The sequence below is a fragment of the Hemitrygon akajei genome, chromosome 8, assembly GCF_048418815.1.
Source record: "Hemitrygon akajei chromosome 8, sHemAka1.3, whole genome shotgun sequence".
Taxonomy (NCBI): Eukaryota; Metazoa; Chordata; class Chondrichthyes; order Myliobatiformes; family Dasyatidae; genus Hemitrygon; species Hemitrygon akajei.
In genome coordinates this window covers 93703015-93722153 of record NC_133131.1, presented here as the reverse complement: position 1 = coordinate 93722153, position 19139 = coordinate 93703015, and the positions used below count along the sequence as shown (strand labels likewise).

At 39.5% G+C, this 19139-nt stretch overlaps 2 protein-coding genes across 2 annotated transcripts in view; one reads left to right on the top strand and one right to left on the bottom strand.

The window, feature by feature from the left end:
- The window catches only part of sdhaf3 (succinate dehydrogenase complex assembly factor 3), a 158262-nt gene extending 140603 nt beyond the window's left edge, over positions 1-17659 (top strand). The window contains exon 2 of the mRNA XM_073054188.1: positions 16871-17659. Coding sequence (XP_072910289.1) covers positions 16871-17181 — 311 coding nt within the window. The 3' untranslated portion in view covers positions 17182-17659. The remainder of the gene's footprint in view (positions 1-16870) is intronic.
- LOC140732058 (uncharacterized) overlaps positions 1-19139 on the bottom strand; it is a 178875-nt gene that overhangs the window by 80539 nt on the left and 79197 nt on the right. Inside the window, exons 6-7 of the mRNA XM_073054182.1 lie at positions 18922-19043; positions 2493-2661 (exon numbers count right to left, since the gene is read on the bottom strand). Of these exons, the coding sequence (XP_072910283.1) occupies positions 2493-2661; positions 18922-19043 (291 nt within the window). The remainder of the gene's footprint in view (positions 1-2492; positions 2662-18921; positions 19044-19139) is intronic.

Below are 19139 nucleotides of genomic sequence, written 5' to 3'. Positions count from 1 at the left end.
CCTCTATTCCTCAAGCTATCAAATATTTTTAGACATCCACTTTAAATACTTCAATGATCCAGCTTCCACCACCCACTGAGGTGAGGAATACAAAGATTCGCCACCTTCTGCAAGAAAGAAATCTTTAGCAACTTAGTTATAAATAGGTAACCTCCTAACTTTTAGCTGTGTCTTCTTGTTTGAAAATCCCCCACTAGTGAAAACATCCTAGCATGTATTCTGTGAGGAAACTCATTACTTATTATAAACAGTTGATCCTTAGTGCCTCATAATTGATTACAATGATCACGTAATCTTCTCATCACTTACTAACCCACGGTTTTCTTTGACATTGCTGGAAGCACATTATAGATGTTGAAAAGCAATGTGGCACTTGTACATTTGGTATATCGTGAGAAATCTGGACTAAAGAAATTGTTATTTTTGGGCTTGGCTGCATATTATTGCTATTCAGTACTGTAATACAGTGGTAGCTAGTACTATTCTCACAATCTAATTATGCAGTGAAGCAATTCCTGTAAATTAGGGCACGGCATCAATGGGGCAAATTTCAAAATCTGTCCTTTTGAATGGTCTTGACCGCATTCCTCGAGCCCACAGCCCGAGATATTGCAGTCCCACTTTATACACCGTCAGGTTTTGCCTGAATTATGATGACATCATAATTTTCCCCATTGCTCATCGCAGCAGTTGAGGTTGGACTCTAACAATAGGCGATTGACCACGGTCATTAACCCATAACGAAAATGGCAGAAGCAGCCCAAATGAAAAAGAAGTGTAGACAGTATTAGTGTGGAGTATCTGATATACGGATTTATACCAGAACCAACAGCAGCCAATTTGTCTGTTATGAGGAAACTGTCTTTTTTTTCTAATGAGGCAATGAAACAGTCAAAGCTCCTTGAACATTTGAATAGAATACATTTTGATAAAGCAAACAAGGACTTGGCTTATTTTCAGTTGCTTTGTGAAAATGTTCAGAAGCTAGAAACACTTCAAAGCATGTTTACCAGCACTTCACGACAAAGCACGGTCTGCATGCTTCAAAAAACATATCATTGCTCATTGCTAAAGTCCCTCATAATTGTAAAAGAACTGATTCTGCCAGCAGTAAGGCAGGTTCTGCACAAGTCACTAAATAATTCCACTCAGAGACAGCTCTGTTCAAAGATGAATAGATGAAATGTCTGAGAATGCGGAAGACACATCATGCAACAAACTTAGGACAACAGAATTTGCTCTGCAGTTGGATGAGTAAACTTTGCCAGGAAACAAATGTTTTCTTCTTGGTTATGTTTGCTTCATAAAAGATGAAAGCATGGTTCAAAAGTTGTTATTTGCAAGGGGACTAAAAATAGATACAAGGGGGAGTCAATATTTTGAGTTCATCGAAATTTGCAAAACAAAAACTTGTATTTGCTAGCAGTGAGTTTATTTGTAATTCCAAAGAGCCTTTCAAAGTTCTCGTGAAAACGATACTAGATCCATTCTGTTTCAGTTATCTCAGAAAAGCCGGATTCAAGAAGTATAGTTTCCCTGGAAACAAATTGCAATTAATTTGCAAATCACCACTTAATTTTACTTCCGAAGTAATTAACTTGGACTAGATGAAATTTTTGCTCAAAGTAATCAAAGCCCGAGATCTCATTCAGGTACTTGGGCACATATTGGTTTGGCTACAAGTTTTGATCATTCTTTGTGGTAAAAATATTGGAAAGATGCAATGTGCATGTCATGATTCACTAAAATTCTAATCAGGAAAGATTTAAAATGAAGAAAAGAAAGGGATGGAAATTAATTTATACAGCGCTTTTTTTTCTGGCAATATATGACTAAAAATCGATTTCCTCACACTCTAGAGCAAAACAAGATGGAAATTTCTAAACTGTTTTGTATAATTCAGTAAATTCAACTGGCCACTTCTGGCATGACTTATTCAGTTCTGGCATGATTCTCTCAACAGACACTTGCATGATTACATCATTCACTGGATAAGATTCTCTTTTAAGCATTGCATTGGATATTAGAACAGGTTATTCAAGCAGACCTCAACACTGGGCACTCTAGAAACAACTATGTCTTCAAAATGTGGTGTTGGAAGTGACCCTGTAAATTAATTCCCAAGTTCTCCTTATTCCTTTGGGAAACCATGCATACTGTACCAATGCTTACAACATTCCCTAGGCTCCTGATCTCACTCCAAAATCATGCAGCTAACCCCACAAGCCTCAGGGCCTAACCCTCCAATGTGATTCCCCGACCCCTGCCCCCCAACGATAACCTTGTTCCTAAATAGGGCCACGTCCAATCCTAAATCCACAAGGCAAGCCTCGGTCTCGAACCTGCTACCTAATTTCCACCCCTCACTGATCTAATGTCTATTTATTCTCCTTTAATTGAAGAGGAAGAATCATTATGGGATGTTAAAGGGCTCCACTTGTGTCAAGTGTTACAGTCTGCTGATTACATTCTTTTATAAAGCACTGGGTTACCTGCGGAATGGTGTGATCCATCTCCCAAGTTCAAGATTGCAGTATGAACTGTTCTCTTTACAGCACACATAAAGTTCAATTCTGTGATCCCAAATAGCACAGGTTTCATCTGTTGTTCCAGGGCATGACAATGAAACATCAAGTTCTAAACGGTTAAATGAAGATAGATCTGTGGAAGACAGTAATGTTTTGATTTTATTTATTATTTATATATTTGCAGTACCTACCTCATCAAATTTTGTACAAGGTAACTTTTCTAGCCTCCTACTGTCAATGATCATTAATTCCATCATGCCATTACAACCTTTCAAAAGTGGCTATAAGCCTCCTCCTCTAACTTTCTCTGTTCTGACTTTGTTTAGTAATCACAAACAGTATATTTTGCTGGACCTGCATATTACTAAACAAATTTATTTGGTAGGGGTGGAACTTCAGGCAGGATGTTGAACCTCCAATTCTTTCATTGCCACCATCAACATTTCTGACAGGAAGTGTGGGAAGTATTCTATTATTACTATTCTTTATACTAAGGTTCTACAGCAGAAACAAATACAGTTGTAGAAAATAAAGTTAGGATAATCCAAAATAAAACAAAGAACATCACTAATTCCTTATACAGCATCTTAATTAAGAGCAATCTGAAATATTTAACTTGAATTTGGTAATACTGCACTATATTTTCAGAAACAGAATTAAAATCAGAGTTAATATCACTGGCATATGTTGTGAAATTTGTTGTTTTGCGGCAGCAGTACATGGCAATACATAAGAGTAATAATATAATGAAACCTATAAATTAAAATAAGTATATATAATAAAAAATAAATTCAGCACTAAATTAATTATCATAAACCACAGGATGATTGGTCTGTTTCCAGGTCAAAGTTGCAACATTCTACAAATTCGACCAGGTACCTTCCATCTGAAATTCTGCCTGCTAGAAGCAGCTGTCTTCTCTTTCAAGCATGTAGGATCTTATTTCTATTGCAAATGTATTGCAAAGAGAAATTAAGATCTATTTTTCCAAAGCACATTTGTTATTGGGAATTCACTGTGGAGCTAGCTTTCAATATTGTTGCATGCTGTGCTGCTGCACAATTTAAAAAGAACATCTCTGAGCAGATCCCACTCTGAAACTAGGAAGCAATTTCAAGTAAGTTTCCTTATATCAGTAAGGAAATTATTCTGTAGGTAACAAGTAATTTATTTATTTACCTGTTCTCCATCAAGCACTCCTCTGTAGCCATTCCCCTTCTGTAGTACCAATAGACAACCACTCTCTTCCAAACTCAAAATCTGCACCCAGCATCTCTCTAATTCTGATGTTAGCCAATCTCGTCCATCATCTGTCTTCTCCCAATCACTGGTCACACAACAGAAAGCTAAGTAATCAATCCAACCCTACTCAGTAACAGACCCGATTCACAGTGATAACCCAACACAACCACTTGTCACATGACACAAACCAATTAACCTTCCCATCCACTGCACAAATTACCTGAGTTGCCCCCAATACTCACTTCCCAATCTAACTGTCCTCTGCACCACCCTCCCAAATGAGTTCACCAAACTCCAACCAACAATGATATTTCTTACTCATTGATTTCCTCCCTAAAGCAGCTGCACCTGACTCTCTGACCCCTTTTCTAATTCACAACCCTCCTTCACCTTGTCTAGATGATTTCTCCAGAACCAGACAAACCTAGAATAAAAAAGGAGATAAGGGCTAACAGATTAATGCCCAGTTTCAAGTTACAAGATATCATGGCTCAGAAGTTAAACATATTCACTCTAAGTATCTTTCAACTTAAATAACAGCCTGAAAATCAAATGAAAAAAAATCTACAAACTCTTAGGTCATGCAGCACCTCGAGAAGGCGAAACAGAGTGAATATTCTGGGTCAAAGATCATTCACCACAACAACAACTTTCCTTTACTAACACAAGAGATTGTGCAGCTGCTGAAAATCTTAGGCAACACATACAAGGTGGAGGAGGTACTCAGCAAGTCAGGCAGCATCGTGGAGGGGAATAAAAAAAAATCAGCATTTTGAACTCAGACCCTTCAACAGGACTGTAAAGGAAAGGGGCAGATGCCAAAATAAGAAGCTAAGGTGAGGGGAAGGAGTACAAACTTGCAGGTGATAGGTGAAACCAGGTGAGGGGGAAGGTAAGTAGGTGGACGTGGGGGATCTGAAGTAAGAACTGGGAGCTTATCGGTGGAAGAGATAAAGAGCTGAAGAAGGAATCTAATAGGAGATAACAGCGAATCATGGAAGAAAGAGAAGAAGGTGAGCAACCAGAAGAAGGTGATGGGCACGTGAGGAGAAAGGGTGAGGGAGTAATGTAAAAAGAGAGAAGTGAGATGGGAAGTAATTACTTGAAGTCAGAGAAATCGATGTTCATGCTATCAGGTTGAAGGCGGCACAGAAAGAATATGGGGTGTTGCTCCTTCAACCTGCATTTAGCCTCATTGTGGCAGTAAAAGAGGCCATGGACAAACATGTCAGAATGGGAATGGGAAGTTGAACTGAAACAAGTGGCCTTTTGCGGCAGATAAGGCAAAGATTTCGATAAAGCAGTCTCCTAACCGCATCAGGTCTCAGCAATGGAGAGACGGCCAGACCGGGAACACTTGACACAGCAGATGAGCCTGACAGACTTGCAGGTGGTGCTGTCTCACCTGGAAGGGTTGTTTGGGGTCCTAAATGAAGGTCAGGGAGGAAAAGAGACAGGTGTAGCACTTGTCACTCTTGCAGAGATAAGTACCAGGAGGAAGATCGGTGGGGAGGGATGAGTGTACAAGGGAGTCATGCAAGATTGATCCTTATGCGATGGGAAAGATGTCGTCGTGGCTATCCCTCAAGGTCGAGGATGATGGTCTTCGTTCCGTTGATCTATCACAGAGCGAAAATGTTTGTGCGTGTGTTTGTTTATCGTGTACTTGATGTTGCACTCCAAGAAGCACACGATACTTCACAAATCAACCAAGTGATTCCAGTGCCATGGAAACCATGACAATTGGATCTGATGATGGATTTGTTGCAGCCTTCATCTTGTTTCACAGCCGTTGAGTTCCAAGTAACTTCGACCACCTGTTCCACCGTTGAGGACTTGGTTGGATTGTTTTTTGTCAGGGACCTCACCCTCGACTTTACCGCCATGGGTGACCCTACCAGGAGCAGAGCTCCAGATGGCATCGCTCTCGGGATCTCAGGACCACACAAGCTTCTCCACCACAACAAGGTGACAATTCACGGAGAAGGGGAAAAATGTACTTAGTGGTAGGGTCCCTTTGGAGATGGTGCAAGTTATGGAGAACTATACGCTGGATGCAGCAGCTCCTGGGGTGGTAGATAAGGATAAGGGGTACTTTATCCCTGTTGTATCAGCTGATGGATAGGGTAGGAACAGATGTGTGGGAAATGGACGGAGATATGGGAGAGGGCAGCATCAATGGTGATGGGAGGGAAACCTTGTTCTTTGAAAAAAAAGAGGATATCTCAGATATTATACAAAGGAAAGCCATACTGAAAATGGATGCAGTTGAAGCATTGGAACTGAGAGTAGGGAATGCAATTTTAACAAGTGACAGGCTGGAGAGAGAGGTATAGTCAAGATTACTGTGAGAGTCAGTGGTTTAGTATAATATGTCAGTAGAGAGTCTGTCTTCAGAGATGTTTCCTACTTTTCTCTGTTTCTATTCCCCATTCTGGTTACCCTCTCACCCTTTCTCTTCTCCTCAACCACGCATCACCTCCATCACATTGCCCATCTCTGTCCCTATCTTCCATGATCCACCATCCTCTCCTATCAGATTCCTCCTTCAGCCCTTTACCTTTTGCCACTGTTATGTGTGATGAGAAAACCAGATGGAGGTGGGGTCCAGAGTTGACCCCCCTGTGAACTATGCTGCTAACGAGAGAGAGAGATGAAGGGGGGGGGGGGGGTGGGAGGCATCCTGCTGCAAATGTGAGAAAGAAAGACAAAGATTTAAAGTTATGGCTCCATGGGTGATTTAGTATTATGGCTCCATCACTAATTGTTGACTTTAGCGCCAAGGACATTTAGCCTGTTTGTGTGAATCCCTGCTGACACAGCAAGAAGGCGCCAGGTGATGGACATGATGGATAGCTGGCACCCCGGCAGGGGAGATAAAAAAGCAAGTCTGCTGAGACACAGGCAGACACACCACGGGACACTGAAGGAGCATTGTGCACCCATGGGAAGGTGGGGGCTTGGAGGATCGATTCGGGGGAATCGATCAGAGGCTCACAGTGTGTGAAGGCAGACCGGTGGGGGCTTGTGTGTGTGTCCGTCCTCACCTGGGTGACAAGCTCATCACTGAAGAACGGTCTGGCTGGGAACAGAGGGGTCACAGACAGTGACCACAACAGCACAACAGAACAAGAAGACAACGGAAGGTTTGCCTGCTACAACTGCTCATCTCTCTCTCTCTCTCTCTCTCTCTCCAACGGTACAGCAGCAACTACCTCGGCTTAAACTAAACTGAACTGAACTGAACTCTGCACCATCATAAGACTATTCATTTATCCTTAGACTTCGATAGAGCTTGGTTTTGATTTATATTTCCACATTTCTGTATATATCATTGCTAACCTGTTTTAGATGTATATTTGCATTTTATTGTACTGTATTACTTAGTTTACTAATAAACACTTTTAGTTATAGTACCACCAGTGTATCATTCCATTTCTGCTGGTTTGGTAACCCGGTCACGGGGTATGTGACACCACCTATCATAAGACCATAAGATATAGGAGCAGAAGTAGGCCATTCAGCCCTTCGAGTCTGTTGCGTCATTCAATCACGGGCTGATGCAATTTTTCCAGTCATCCCCACTCCCCTGCCTTCTCCCCATACCCTTTGATGCCCTGGCTAATCAAGAACCTATCTATCTCTGCCTTAAATGCACCCAATGATTTGACCTCCACAGCCACTCGTGGCAACAAATTCCACAGATTTACCACCATCTGACTAAAGTAATTTCTCCACATCTCTGTTCTAAATGGACGCCCTTCAATCCTGAAGTCTTGCCCTCTTGTCCTGGACTCCCCTACCAGATAGATAGATAGATAGATAGATACTTTATTCATCCCCATGGGGAAATTCAACTTTTTTTCCAATGTCCCATACACTTGTTGTAGCAAAACTAATTACATACAATACTTAACTCAGTAAAAAATATGATATGCATCTAAATCACTATCTCAAAAAGCATTAATAATAGCTTTTAAAAAGTTCTTAAGTCCTGGGAAATAACCATGGGAAATAACTTCGCCATATCTAATCTGTTCAGGCCTTTTAACATTTGGAATGTTTCTATGAGATCCCCACACCCATTCTCCTGAACTCCAGAGAATACAGCCCAAGAGATGCCAGACATTCCTCATACGGTAACCCTTTCATTCCTGGAATCATTCTCCTGAATCTTCTCTGAACCCTCTCCAATGTCAATATATCCTTTCTAAAATAAGGAGCCCAAAACTGCACACAATACTCTCAGTGTGGTCTCACAAGTGCCTTACAGAGCCTCAACATCACATCCCTGTTCTCATATTCCATACCTCTAGAAATGAATGCCAACAATGCATTTGCCTTCTTCACAACCAACTCAACCTGGAGGTTATCCTTTAGGGTATCCTGCACAAGGACCCCCAAGTCCCTTTGCATCTCTGCATTTTGAATTCTCTCTCCATCTAAATAATAGTCTGCCTGTTTATTTCTTTCACCAAAGTGCATGACCATACACTTTCCAACACTGTATTTCATTTGCCCCTTCTTTGCCCATTCCCCTAAACTATCTAAGTCTTTCTGCAGGCTCTGTCTACTCATCACTACACGCTCCTCCACCTATCTTTGTATCATCAGCAAATTTAGCCACAAATCCAATAATCCCATAGTCCACATCATTGACATACATCGTAAAACCGTCCCAACACCGACCCCTATGGAACTCCACTGGTAACCAGCAGCCAGCCAGAATAGGATCCCTTTATTCCCACTCTGTTTTCTGCCAGTCAGCAAATGCTCCCAGCTTTTCACTTCACCCCTCTCTCCTACCCACCCACCTTCCATCTCACCTTGTCTTACTTATCACATGCCAGTTTGTACTCTTTCCCCTCCCTCCACTATCTTATTCTGGCTTCAGACCCTTTTCTTTCCAGCCCTGATGAAGGGTTTCAACCCAAAACTTTGACTGTTTATGCCCTTCCATTGATGCTGCCTGATATGCTGACTTCCCCCAGCACTTTGAGTGTGTTCCCTTTTCCTTTATTAAGTTCCTTTAATGTAGCAAAATGGTTTCCAGGCAGTTAACATAAAAAAAACAGTTGCAGAACCACATCTGGAAATATCAGTGCAGTCTTCATTGTCTTTGAGGAACCCAGCGTTTCCGCCACTTTATTTTAACTGAGGAAGAAAGGGAATTAAAACGGAATGCAAGAAAAAGTTTCCTCAGATTAGTATTTTGCCAGCCAAAGGAACAATTCTCAATGACTAAAACTGGGATAGTAGTGAGCATTTCAAGGCCATGTACTGGGAACACACAGAAGCCCTGTGTAAACTATAGAAGGAATAAAATTACCCACCACCTGCTCCGAAAATCACCTATTGCCCTGTCTGTAGTAGAGTCTACCTTTCCCATATAGGCCTCAGTAGCAACCTCCTGAACCACAAAACTAAAATGGAAGCAAGTCAATCTCAAACCGAGGAACTGCCTAAGAAGAAGTAGTCAGCTACCAGGACAGTTTTCCCTTCATGGGAAAGCACTGCTGCTGCATTTAGTTCATGAAATTTTAAAACAGCATATTTGGAGAAGCCTGATGCTAGTCTATGAACCAATAAGATGCTGGTTTAATGAGCACGATCATGGATTTTCCAGAGTTTGCTTTTAATCTCTTTTAGTAGAAGAGATTTTCATTCTCCAGTATGAAAACCCTGCTGGGTTAATCTTGAATTGCATAAACATTCTGGAACAATGTTAAAGCTATGCTCATCTAGGTAAATGAAAATCTCATACACTCCTGACTTGTGCCCTCTAAATGATGAAAACATGTGAGGCGACATCATTAAGGAAATTAGTCTGGTTATGTTTCTGGTTAATGATAAATACAAAACAATGATGATGATGCTTTTTTGAATTCATGGTGAGATGGTATTCCTCTTTTTTGGCGAATGATTGTTGCCTGGCATTGGATATAGCACCACATTTGAATATTCCCCACACTCAATGTATTAAAGTAAACTACTTAAGAACTTTTTAAAAGCTATTATTAATGCTTTTTGAGAGGGTGATTTTAGATACATATCATATTTTTACTGAGTTAAGTATTGTATGTAATTAGTTTTGCTACAATAAGTGTATGGGACATTGGAAAAAATGTTGAATTTCCCCATGGGGATGAATAAAGTATCTATCTATCTATCTATCTTCTTGTATGCAGGCAATTATTGTGAATGAAAATGAACAGAGTGCAACCATTATCAATCATTCTCCATTTCCAACCTTTAATCATTTATCAAAAGATGAAAATGCTAGGGCCTTGGACACTTGTCTGATGAAGTCTCACAGCTGTGTCCTAAGATTGAAATGATTGGCCTCCAACAGGCACAACCATTTTCCTTTATCTTAGTTTTGACTCTAGCCAGTAGAGACTTCCTCCCCACTTACCGTTTATTATGACTACGAGGTTTTCATGATAGTGTTCATTCAAATTCTGTCTTTAAGACTGTTCCCTTGTATGTGTTTCGGCCAAGGCTATAATGATATCTGGTGCTTAATAGCTTTGTTAAAACCCAGTGAGCTGGTTGTGAGTGTCTGATCACACTGCATTCCTTTATAGTGGACTGGGAAAGACAGATTGGATGAAATTTACTATATGACAGGACACACTTGAATAATTTTCTGTTATTATATAAATACCAATGTAGTAACTCTAAAGGATCAGCATAATAGCATGTTAAAGGGGCCTGCAGTCTTGACTGTGTTCAAAATATTCGAGCATTTCTTGAAATTAAGAAGAATTGGGTGGTTGGCTTCTCTGAAGGTTGGCTGCCAAAGTTGGATATGACACTTCCTGTAATTAGTGCCTTTGAAACAGCTTTATTCGCCTTGTGTCATTATGTTTAGCAAATCCAGTTAATGGCTTAAGTGGCAGCCAGCCAAATATAAACTATTAATTTTTAAATAACATCTAGAGGGGACTAGATTGACGCAATTTAGGGCTAAATGTGTGAAAAGGTGATCATCAGGAAGCTGCCATGATAGGACATCTAGCAAGAAACACGACAATGTTTAATGAGCAATATTAGACAGGCTTTTATGTCGCACAAAAGAGTGTGAAATGCCAATATTAAAAGCTACAAGGGAGTTAGTCATAGGCCAGTTTTGCCCATCTATAATATGGATATTATCTATAAAGCTATTTCAATTTTAATTACCTTACAAATAAGTAGTATGATTATTGGATGAAAATTATTATTTTCCCTGAAGAATGTATCTTTATAAATAACTGAAGGAAAACAATGAAATCAGTTAAATTCTGTTCTAAATTTCTTACAGTTAATCTTGTACTTGCTGTATATTTTCCAGTTCTTGATATTCTAACGATCAGGAACACTCTGTTTCTATCTATCTTTGCCAATTGTTTATTAAATTGAATCACTTCTATGATATTGTGCATGATCAATGTAATTCTTACAAAAGAAACCCTAAATTGCAAATCTTACCTGGCATTTATAATTTCTCATATTAAGCTTTCAGTGTCCTTACACTGATTGCAGCAGGTCATCAAGTGAACACTATTGAACTTATTCCTTGATATTTCCATTTATAATATCTCAGATTCTATTAATTTTCTTGTTTTTACAATTATACCTCTTGCTTTTAAAGATGCTACTTAAAGTAATTTGAAGTTAAACACTGCATGATGCAATAGTCTCTAATTCACTTTACCTCCTGAGAGAAGATTGCACATAATTTATTTGAGTTAGTTTAAAAGCAAACAACTGATACATACTTAACCAGAGTGACAAAAGAGACTGCCTATACAGGAATATGAAGCAAAGAAAACCTTCTGGATGAGATCAGTTGGTTGAATAGCAACTATGTAAGGAAAGGAATTACCAATGTTTCAGATCAAGGCCCTTCCCATTCAATACCCTGAATGGTAAACAATGTATTTAATCAATTCTTTGTTAGCATAGTGGTTAGCATCCCCAGCAGAGAGAAAACATTTGAACAGAGATCTTATAATTCCATTAATTAAGTTACATGGGTTGCTTTAACTTCTATGAACAATGATTCTTAGGATTTCAAAGATTTGACTGATATTCCTATTTCTAAGAGGGTTGAAAGGTAAGTCCATGAAATTGTAATCAAGTTAGCATGACAAAAGTGTTGGAAATAAATGTAATCTTTACTCAAATTATTATAGAAAAACATGCAAAAACTGAAAACATAGTAAAGAATAGCCACAAAAGGGAAGCCATACTTTGTCAACCTTATTGATTCTTTGAAGTTAAAGAAAGAGCTATTACAAGTAATATATTTGGACTTTCAGACGGTCATCAATAAATAATGGTATAGTGGACTCATGACCAAGGTTAGAGCAAAGTCAGGTACCAGGAGCCAGAATGTGGAACAAATTCACTATAAAAGACAAAGTAATGGATAAACAAGCTCCTCATATTGGCAAAAGTTTGTAAACAGCATTATATAGTGGTGCATGCTGGGACAACTATTGTTTACAAAATAGACTAATGATTTGGATTCTGGAATATCAAGTAAAATTTCTAAATTTATGATGGATTTCAAACTAGTAGCTGTAGTTCCTAGTTTACATTTGCAGAATGTAAAGTGTGTAATTGGCAAATTAATTTCAATGTATTTATTAGTCAGTGTTGTTGATTTTGCTACGAGAACAAGGAGTTTAGAACTCTATGGCTCTACTTGAGATAAGGAACCTAGGTGGCATGGAAAAGTAGATCTAAATACTGTACAGAAATAAAACAAAAATCATTATCAGCAACCATTACAGGTTACTTAAGGAATCTCAAGGTTGTATGTGGTGACATACATATACTCTGATTATATATCTTTTACTTTGAGCCTTAAAGCCTGAATAAAGACAATTGTGATGCTATATATTTATGAAATGATAGAACAGAAAAGCACAGAAATTAAAGTTGAATGGAGCCTTGGTTGCAGTCATATTATTAAAATATTTAAGAAAGGAAAAAAATGAAAAGGTGATTCACAATAATAATGCAGAATTGACAGATGATTCACCTGAGAATATTTTCTAGAGAATAGGGAAGTCAGAGCAGAAAAGAAAGAAGTTATTAAATGAAGATTAGATTTGATAGAAGAAAAATGAATGGTAAGTTCAGTAGACAGATGAAGCATGTATGTGAACAACAAGGGACTTCAAAGCCAAATTCATTCATTTTTGATGCAAGGAGTTTAACAAGTAGAGAACTCAAACTTAATTTATGGGGTCTTCAATATTATTGCCATCATTGCTACATAGTTGAAAGATGAGCAGTGCTGGCAATGCAAAATCACAGGGATAGAAGCTTAAGGTGAGACTGAGGTGGTACAGACGGCAGTGGCATTGACTGACCTGTTAATCAAAGACTGCATTACCTCAGTACTGAGGAGGATTTTCTGGAAGACCATTCAGTTGAGGCCAAATGGGTAGAGATTAGAAATCAAAAGGGTGGTTTCACTTTGCTGGGGCAGCATTACAGAACACCCAGAGTGAACAGGAGACAGAAGAGCAGTTATGTAGGTAGATTTCAGAAAGATGAAATTAAAATAGCGCTTGTTGTACTAGAGGATTTCAATTTCCCAAATAGTAATCAGGCTTGACTTAGAATTAGAGGCTCAGAGAGAAGTATTTCCAGGAGACCTTATGGGGCAGTATGTAGATAGACCAATGAGGTAGTGTGCAATATTGAGCCTTACCTTGGGGAATATAGGTGGTCAAGTGGACAGTATGTCAGTGAAAAATCATTTTGGAGATAGTAACTATAACTCTACATATTTTAAAGAAGTTATGGAAAAGGAAAGGAATAGAGCAGAAATAAATGTCTTAAAGTGGAGGAAGGCTAATTTTGTTAACATAAGAGGGGACCTGGCAAAGGTAGTTTAGAAGCATCAGCTTGCAGGTCAATATACATCTGCCCTGTGGGCAGCATTCAAAGAAATAATGAGGATCTGAGGGTAAAGCCAGGAGTAACATGTATAGGGATCTCTGAATCTATAGGTGTTCTATAAGTATATTAAAGGCAAAAGAGTAACCAAAGAAAAGGTAAGGCCCACTAGAGATGACAAGGGTAATCTGTGCATGGAGCAAGAAGGTAAAGCCAAGGTCCTAAATGAATGTTTTTCATCAGCATTCACAAAGAAAATGGACTTCGTAGTTGGAGAGTCCAGTGAAGGGATAGGTTAAAGTTGGGCGCAGGTCTGAACAAATAAAGAGGAAGCACTCAATACCTTGACTGTCTTAAAGGTGGATAAATAGGATTTATCTCAGGTTTCTGTTAGGAAATTACTGAGATTTTTAAATGTTCACTGAATACAAGCACCACCAGATGACTGGAAGATAGCAGACTATATCCTCCTTTTCAAGAAAGGCAGCAGGGAAAAGCCTGTTAACTATAGATCTGCATGTCTAACTTCAGTGATACAGAATATAATGGTAAAAATTCTGAAGGAGACAATTAATGGTTACTTGCAAAGACAGAGACTAATCTGAGACAGTCATATTACTGTGACAAGGTCAGTTCCTGTCTGGCCAATTTGATTTATTCTTTGAAGAGGTAACAACATGTATTGTGAATCCTGGGATAGTATTTGTGAATTATAGGGACTTTAGCAAAGCCTACGTGGGAAACTGTTCCAAAAGTTTAGTGCTCATGAGTTCCCAAACTTGATCCAAAATTGGCCTGGTGATAGGAGACAGGGTGTATTGGATACCTGTGACTAGTGAGGAGCCACAATAATTACTGTAGTACTTTCTAAAATATACATGAATGAGGATGTGTCAGTAGATTTGCGGATGATCTCAATATTGGTAGAATTGTTAATGGTGTGAAAGACAGTTTTAAATTGCAGACAATAATAAAGTATTGATGAATTTGGATGAAAACTGGCAGATGGAGTTTAATCCAGACAAATGTGAGGCAATTCACTTGGGAGCACGAATAAAGCTGTAACATGAACCATGAACATTAATCTTAGTGAGTATTAAGGAACAGAGGAATCTTGCAGTACAAATCCATAGATCTTTAAAGCAGACAATGCAGGTAGGTAATAAGACCATAAGATAAAGGTGCAGAATTAAGCCATTCCGCCCATCGAGTTTGTTCTGCCATTCAATTACAGCTGATTTATTTTCCCTCTAAACCCCATTCTCCTCCTTTCTCCCCCTAACCACTGATGTCGTTACTAATCAAGGACATCAGTGATTTCAGGGAGGAGGCAACCTATCAACCTCCACTTTAAATACACCCAATGACTTGGCTCTATAGCCATCAGTGGCAATGAATTCCAAAAATTCACCATGCTCTTGTTAAAGAAATTCCTTCTTTTCTCTGTTCTAAATTATCATCCTTCTATTATGATAATATGGCTTGGAAGGTATTTGGGATACAGAGCTTCATTATTTGGGGCTTGAATATAGAAGCAGGGGGCTTATGTTCCAACTTTATAAAACCTTGGTCAGATCTCTGCTGCAGTGCTACATGCACTTGTGATCACCATGCCATAGGAAATGTTCAAAAGGCTGCAGAAAAGATCTATCAGGATGGAGCAGTCATTCACGAGGAGAGTCTTGAGAGACTAGGTCTGTTCTCCTTGGAGTGGAGGTGGTTTAAAAGAGACATGACTGACGAATATAAGATTATGAGAAGTATAGATTGAGTAGTCTGGAGGACACTTTTCCCAAGATCACATGTGGACAAAATACAGGGTGTAGATTTAGGATGAGGGAGAAGAGATTTTAGAGGGAATATACATTTAGAGAGTGGTGCATACCTGGAAAGCACTGCTTGAGAGAGTGATTGAAGCTGAGAGCATTTGAGAAGTGTCCAGATAAGCACTTGCATCACTTTGAAATAAAGGGAGATGAACCAAATGCTGGGTGATGCTGTTAATACAGAAAGGTTATCACTGACTGGCGTGGCTAAGTTGGGCCAAATGGCCTATTTCTATGCTTCATGATTCTCTGATAGGATAGTCATAGAGAAAACATTTCATTCTATGAGGTTGACACAAAATCGAAGACCACAAATATAAGATGTTCATTCATTAATATAAGGAGAAATTCTCTGGTTAATAAAATTCATTAACCAGAAAATGTGGAATTCACTTTCTTTAGGAGCAGTTAAAGAAATTACATAGATGAATTTCTGAGGTCCAGAAGAATTGATTGATAAGGGATAAGAAGAGGGTTGGGATACAGATTAAGTAAATAGATTCATGGGGGCTGGGAGGTAAACAGCCTACTTCTGGGCTGCAGCATCAATGTAATCTGATGACTCATTCTAAACAAATAAGCCATGATTCCAAACAGCATGATTCATTCATGTCAATTTTTTTCCTTTTAAAACCTTGGTGTTCAAAATTAGTCCCAATATTCCAATTATGCTATCACTGTGGATTTATACAATTAAAATAATTTGGATCAAATTTGTCAAATGCCTTTCAGATGTAGTGATATAGAAATATGACAAAAATAGGAGAAGTAAGAAACCACTCTGGCTTTCAAACCTGATTCAACAGAATCATAGCTGATCCTCTACCTTAATACCATATTCCTGTTCTCTCCCTTGCATATTACTTGACATTGACAGTAAATATTCTGACTTCCCACAACTGGTTCCCCTATTCTATTTTATTATGCAGCCTCATTTCCTCATATTTGTTTGAACTAATACCAAAAATATTTAAAAAACACATTATCTCATCCTGTGAAGTCCCCTGAGAAGCACACCCAATTTGCTCAGATATATCTCTGAGAAAGTAATCAAACATTCTATAAAACACAGTCTGAAATTAATAAAGCAAAACCCCAGGATGTGCAGGGTATTCTCTTGGTCCTCAACATACAAAAACTATTTTCTCAATTGAAATGGGATTACCTTTGCTCTAATTGTCACCTACTGGTATTTTTTTTACAGTGCTTGATCAACATGGCATCATCTGAGATTGTGGCCACAAGTTTAAGTGCTAACATAAATGATGACGGTGCGGAGCTGAGTGATGATTGTGCTAAACGGCGATTTCTTTGCCTGCATCTTTGGAAACAGCTTTATTTCTATCTTTGATATCTCTCTTTTTCCCTTTCAAGGTTCTTTTGAAGACCCTGAGCTGGAGTTACACTCTGACTTCAGTTCTTTGCGGGAATGGGACGTGCTCTCAGGGCCTCACAACCGGCCACTTTTTGATATCCCAAGGACACAGCCTAGAAGACCAACGTGCCTTCAGGGTGCTGGATTTTCATGGCTCTTGAGGCGGACTGATTCAGGGCTGGTGCCACTGCCGACGACTGATGCGTCAAAGGAGAACAAGGAAGATCAGAAGCAGTGGGCTTGCTGCTTGCTGTGTGCCCAGAGGCACAGAGCTCGGAAAGATCAACGCAACAGACTTTTAACACTATAAATCAGCGAGTTGTTTTGTTATGTCTCCCCTCTCGCTATGAAATGGGGACACCTTTTTTTCCCTTATTAAGGAGAGAGAGAAAGCCTGTGGTATGTAGAATACCAGGTGAACGAGTAGTCTTTGGGGTACTGCAAGTCTGTGTCTTTATTGATGCTTTGCTGCATGCACACTTGAGTGCTTGGTAGGGGGGCACTGATGTTTTGTTGCCGGTGGGGGGTTTCATTCCCTTGCTGTTGCTTGTGCATGGAAGAGGGGGGCTTTGGGGTTCTAACATTTAACTGTCAGTCATTCTTTTGGGCACTCCTCTGTTCTCATGGATGTTTGCAAAGAAAAAGAATTTCAGGATGTATACTGCATACATTCTCTGCCATTAAATATACCTATTGAAACCTTTTGAATGAATGTAGCTTTATATCACATCAATTAAATCGCACTGCTGTGAAAGAATGAACGATGTACAATAATTCATCTAAGAATAAAGCTTATAGTTGGTTCAAAAGTACGTCACCTCTTTTTATTGTGCTTCACTGGATGGTCACCCAGGGCCGGAAGGTGAAAAGACTCACCCTACCCGGGATAGGCTTCCTCTTGTCTTCACTAACCACACCACCAGCCTCCACGTCTAGCGTGTAATTCTCCGAAACCTCCGCCACCACAATGGGATTCCACCACCAAGCACATCTTTTCCTCACCCCCACTTTCTCCTTTCCAAAGAGATCATTTCCCTTGTCCATTCATCCCTCCCCACTGATCTCCCTCCTGGCACTTATTCTTACAAGCTGAACAAATGCTATACCTGCCCCTACACCTCCTCTCTCACTACCATCCAAAGCCCTAAACAATCCTTCCAGTTGAGGCGACACTTCACCTATGAGTCTGCTGTGGTCATTTACTGTGTTTGGTGCGTCCGGTTTGGCCACCTGTATATCGGTGAGACCCGACGTAGATTAGGAGATCACTTCGCTGAGCATCTACGCTCTGTCCGCCAGAACAAGCAGAATCTCCCAGGGGCCACCCATTTAAATTCCACTTCCCATTCCCATTCCAATATGTCCATCCACGGCCTCCTCCACTGCTGTGATGAGGCCACTCTTAGGTTGGAGGACCATCACCTTATATTCCATTTGGGTAGCATCCAACTTGATGGCATAAACATTGATTTCTCAAACTTCCAGTAATGGCCCCAACCTTCACCATTTCCCATCACCTTTTTGCTCTCTCACCTTATCTTCTTGCTTGCCATCAACTCCATCTGGTGCTTATCCACTCCCCCCCCCCTTTTCTTTCTTCCATGGCCTTCTGTCTCTTTCACCAGTCAACTTCCCAGCTCTTTACTTCATTTCCCCCCCCCCTTCCAGGTTTCACCTGACACCTGGTGTTTCTCTCTCCCCTCCCCTCTACTTTTTAAAATCTACTCTTCAGTTTTTTTTGGCCCGAAATGTTGACTGTACTTTTTTTCCATAGATCCTGCCTGACCTGCTGAGTTCCTTCAACATTTTGTGTGTGCTGCTCAGATTTCCAGCATCTGCAGATTTTCTCTTGTTTAATATTCTCAACATGTTTGCTTTGAGTACATACAAATTCAAAAAGTTCTTGAAAAAAATTAGAAATGCTTTCATGCTTTCATTGAGAAAACCTAACAGGCAGTAATCATTTGAAATTAGAGATGATTCAATCACTGAAAATATTGCTATAATGGCATCACAGTAAAATGGTTGTGGAAAAGATCAATTACATTACCTTTTGGAAGGTCAATAATTGCAACAGCCCCCTTGTCACCTTGCATTATTGTGTCATTGAATATGCTTATTACAAAAGATGGCCTCTGAAGCTTTGCTTCCAAGTTTTTCATATAACTGAACCTTGTAGAAAAAATTAAAAATAATTAAATTTAATTGGCAGTATGCTTATTCACTTTTGTATATTCTGAACATATACAGTGCCTATATAGACAGATA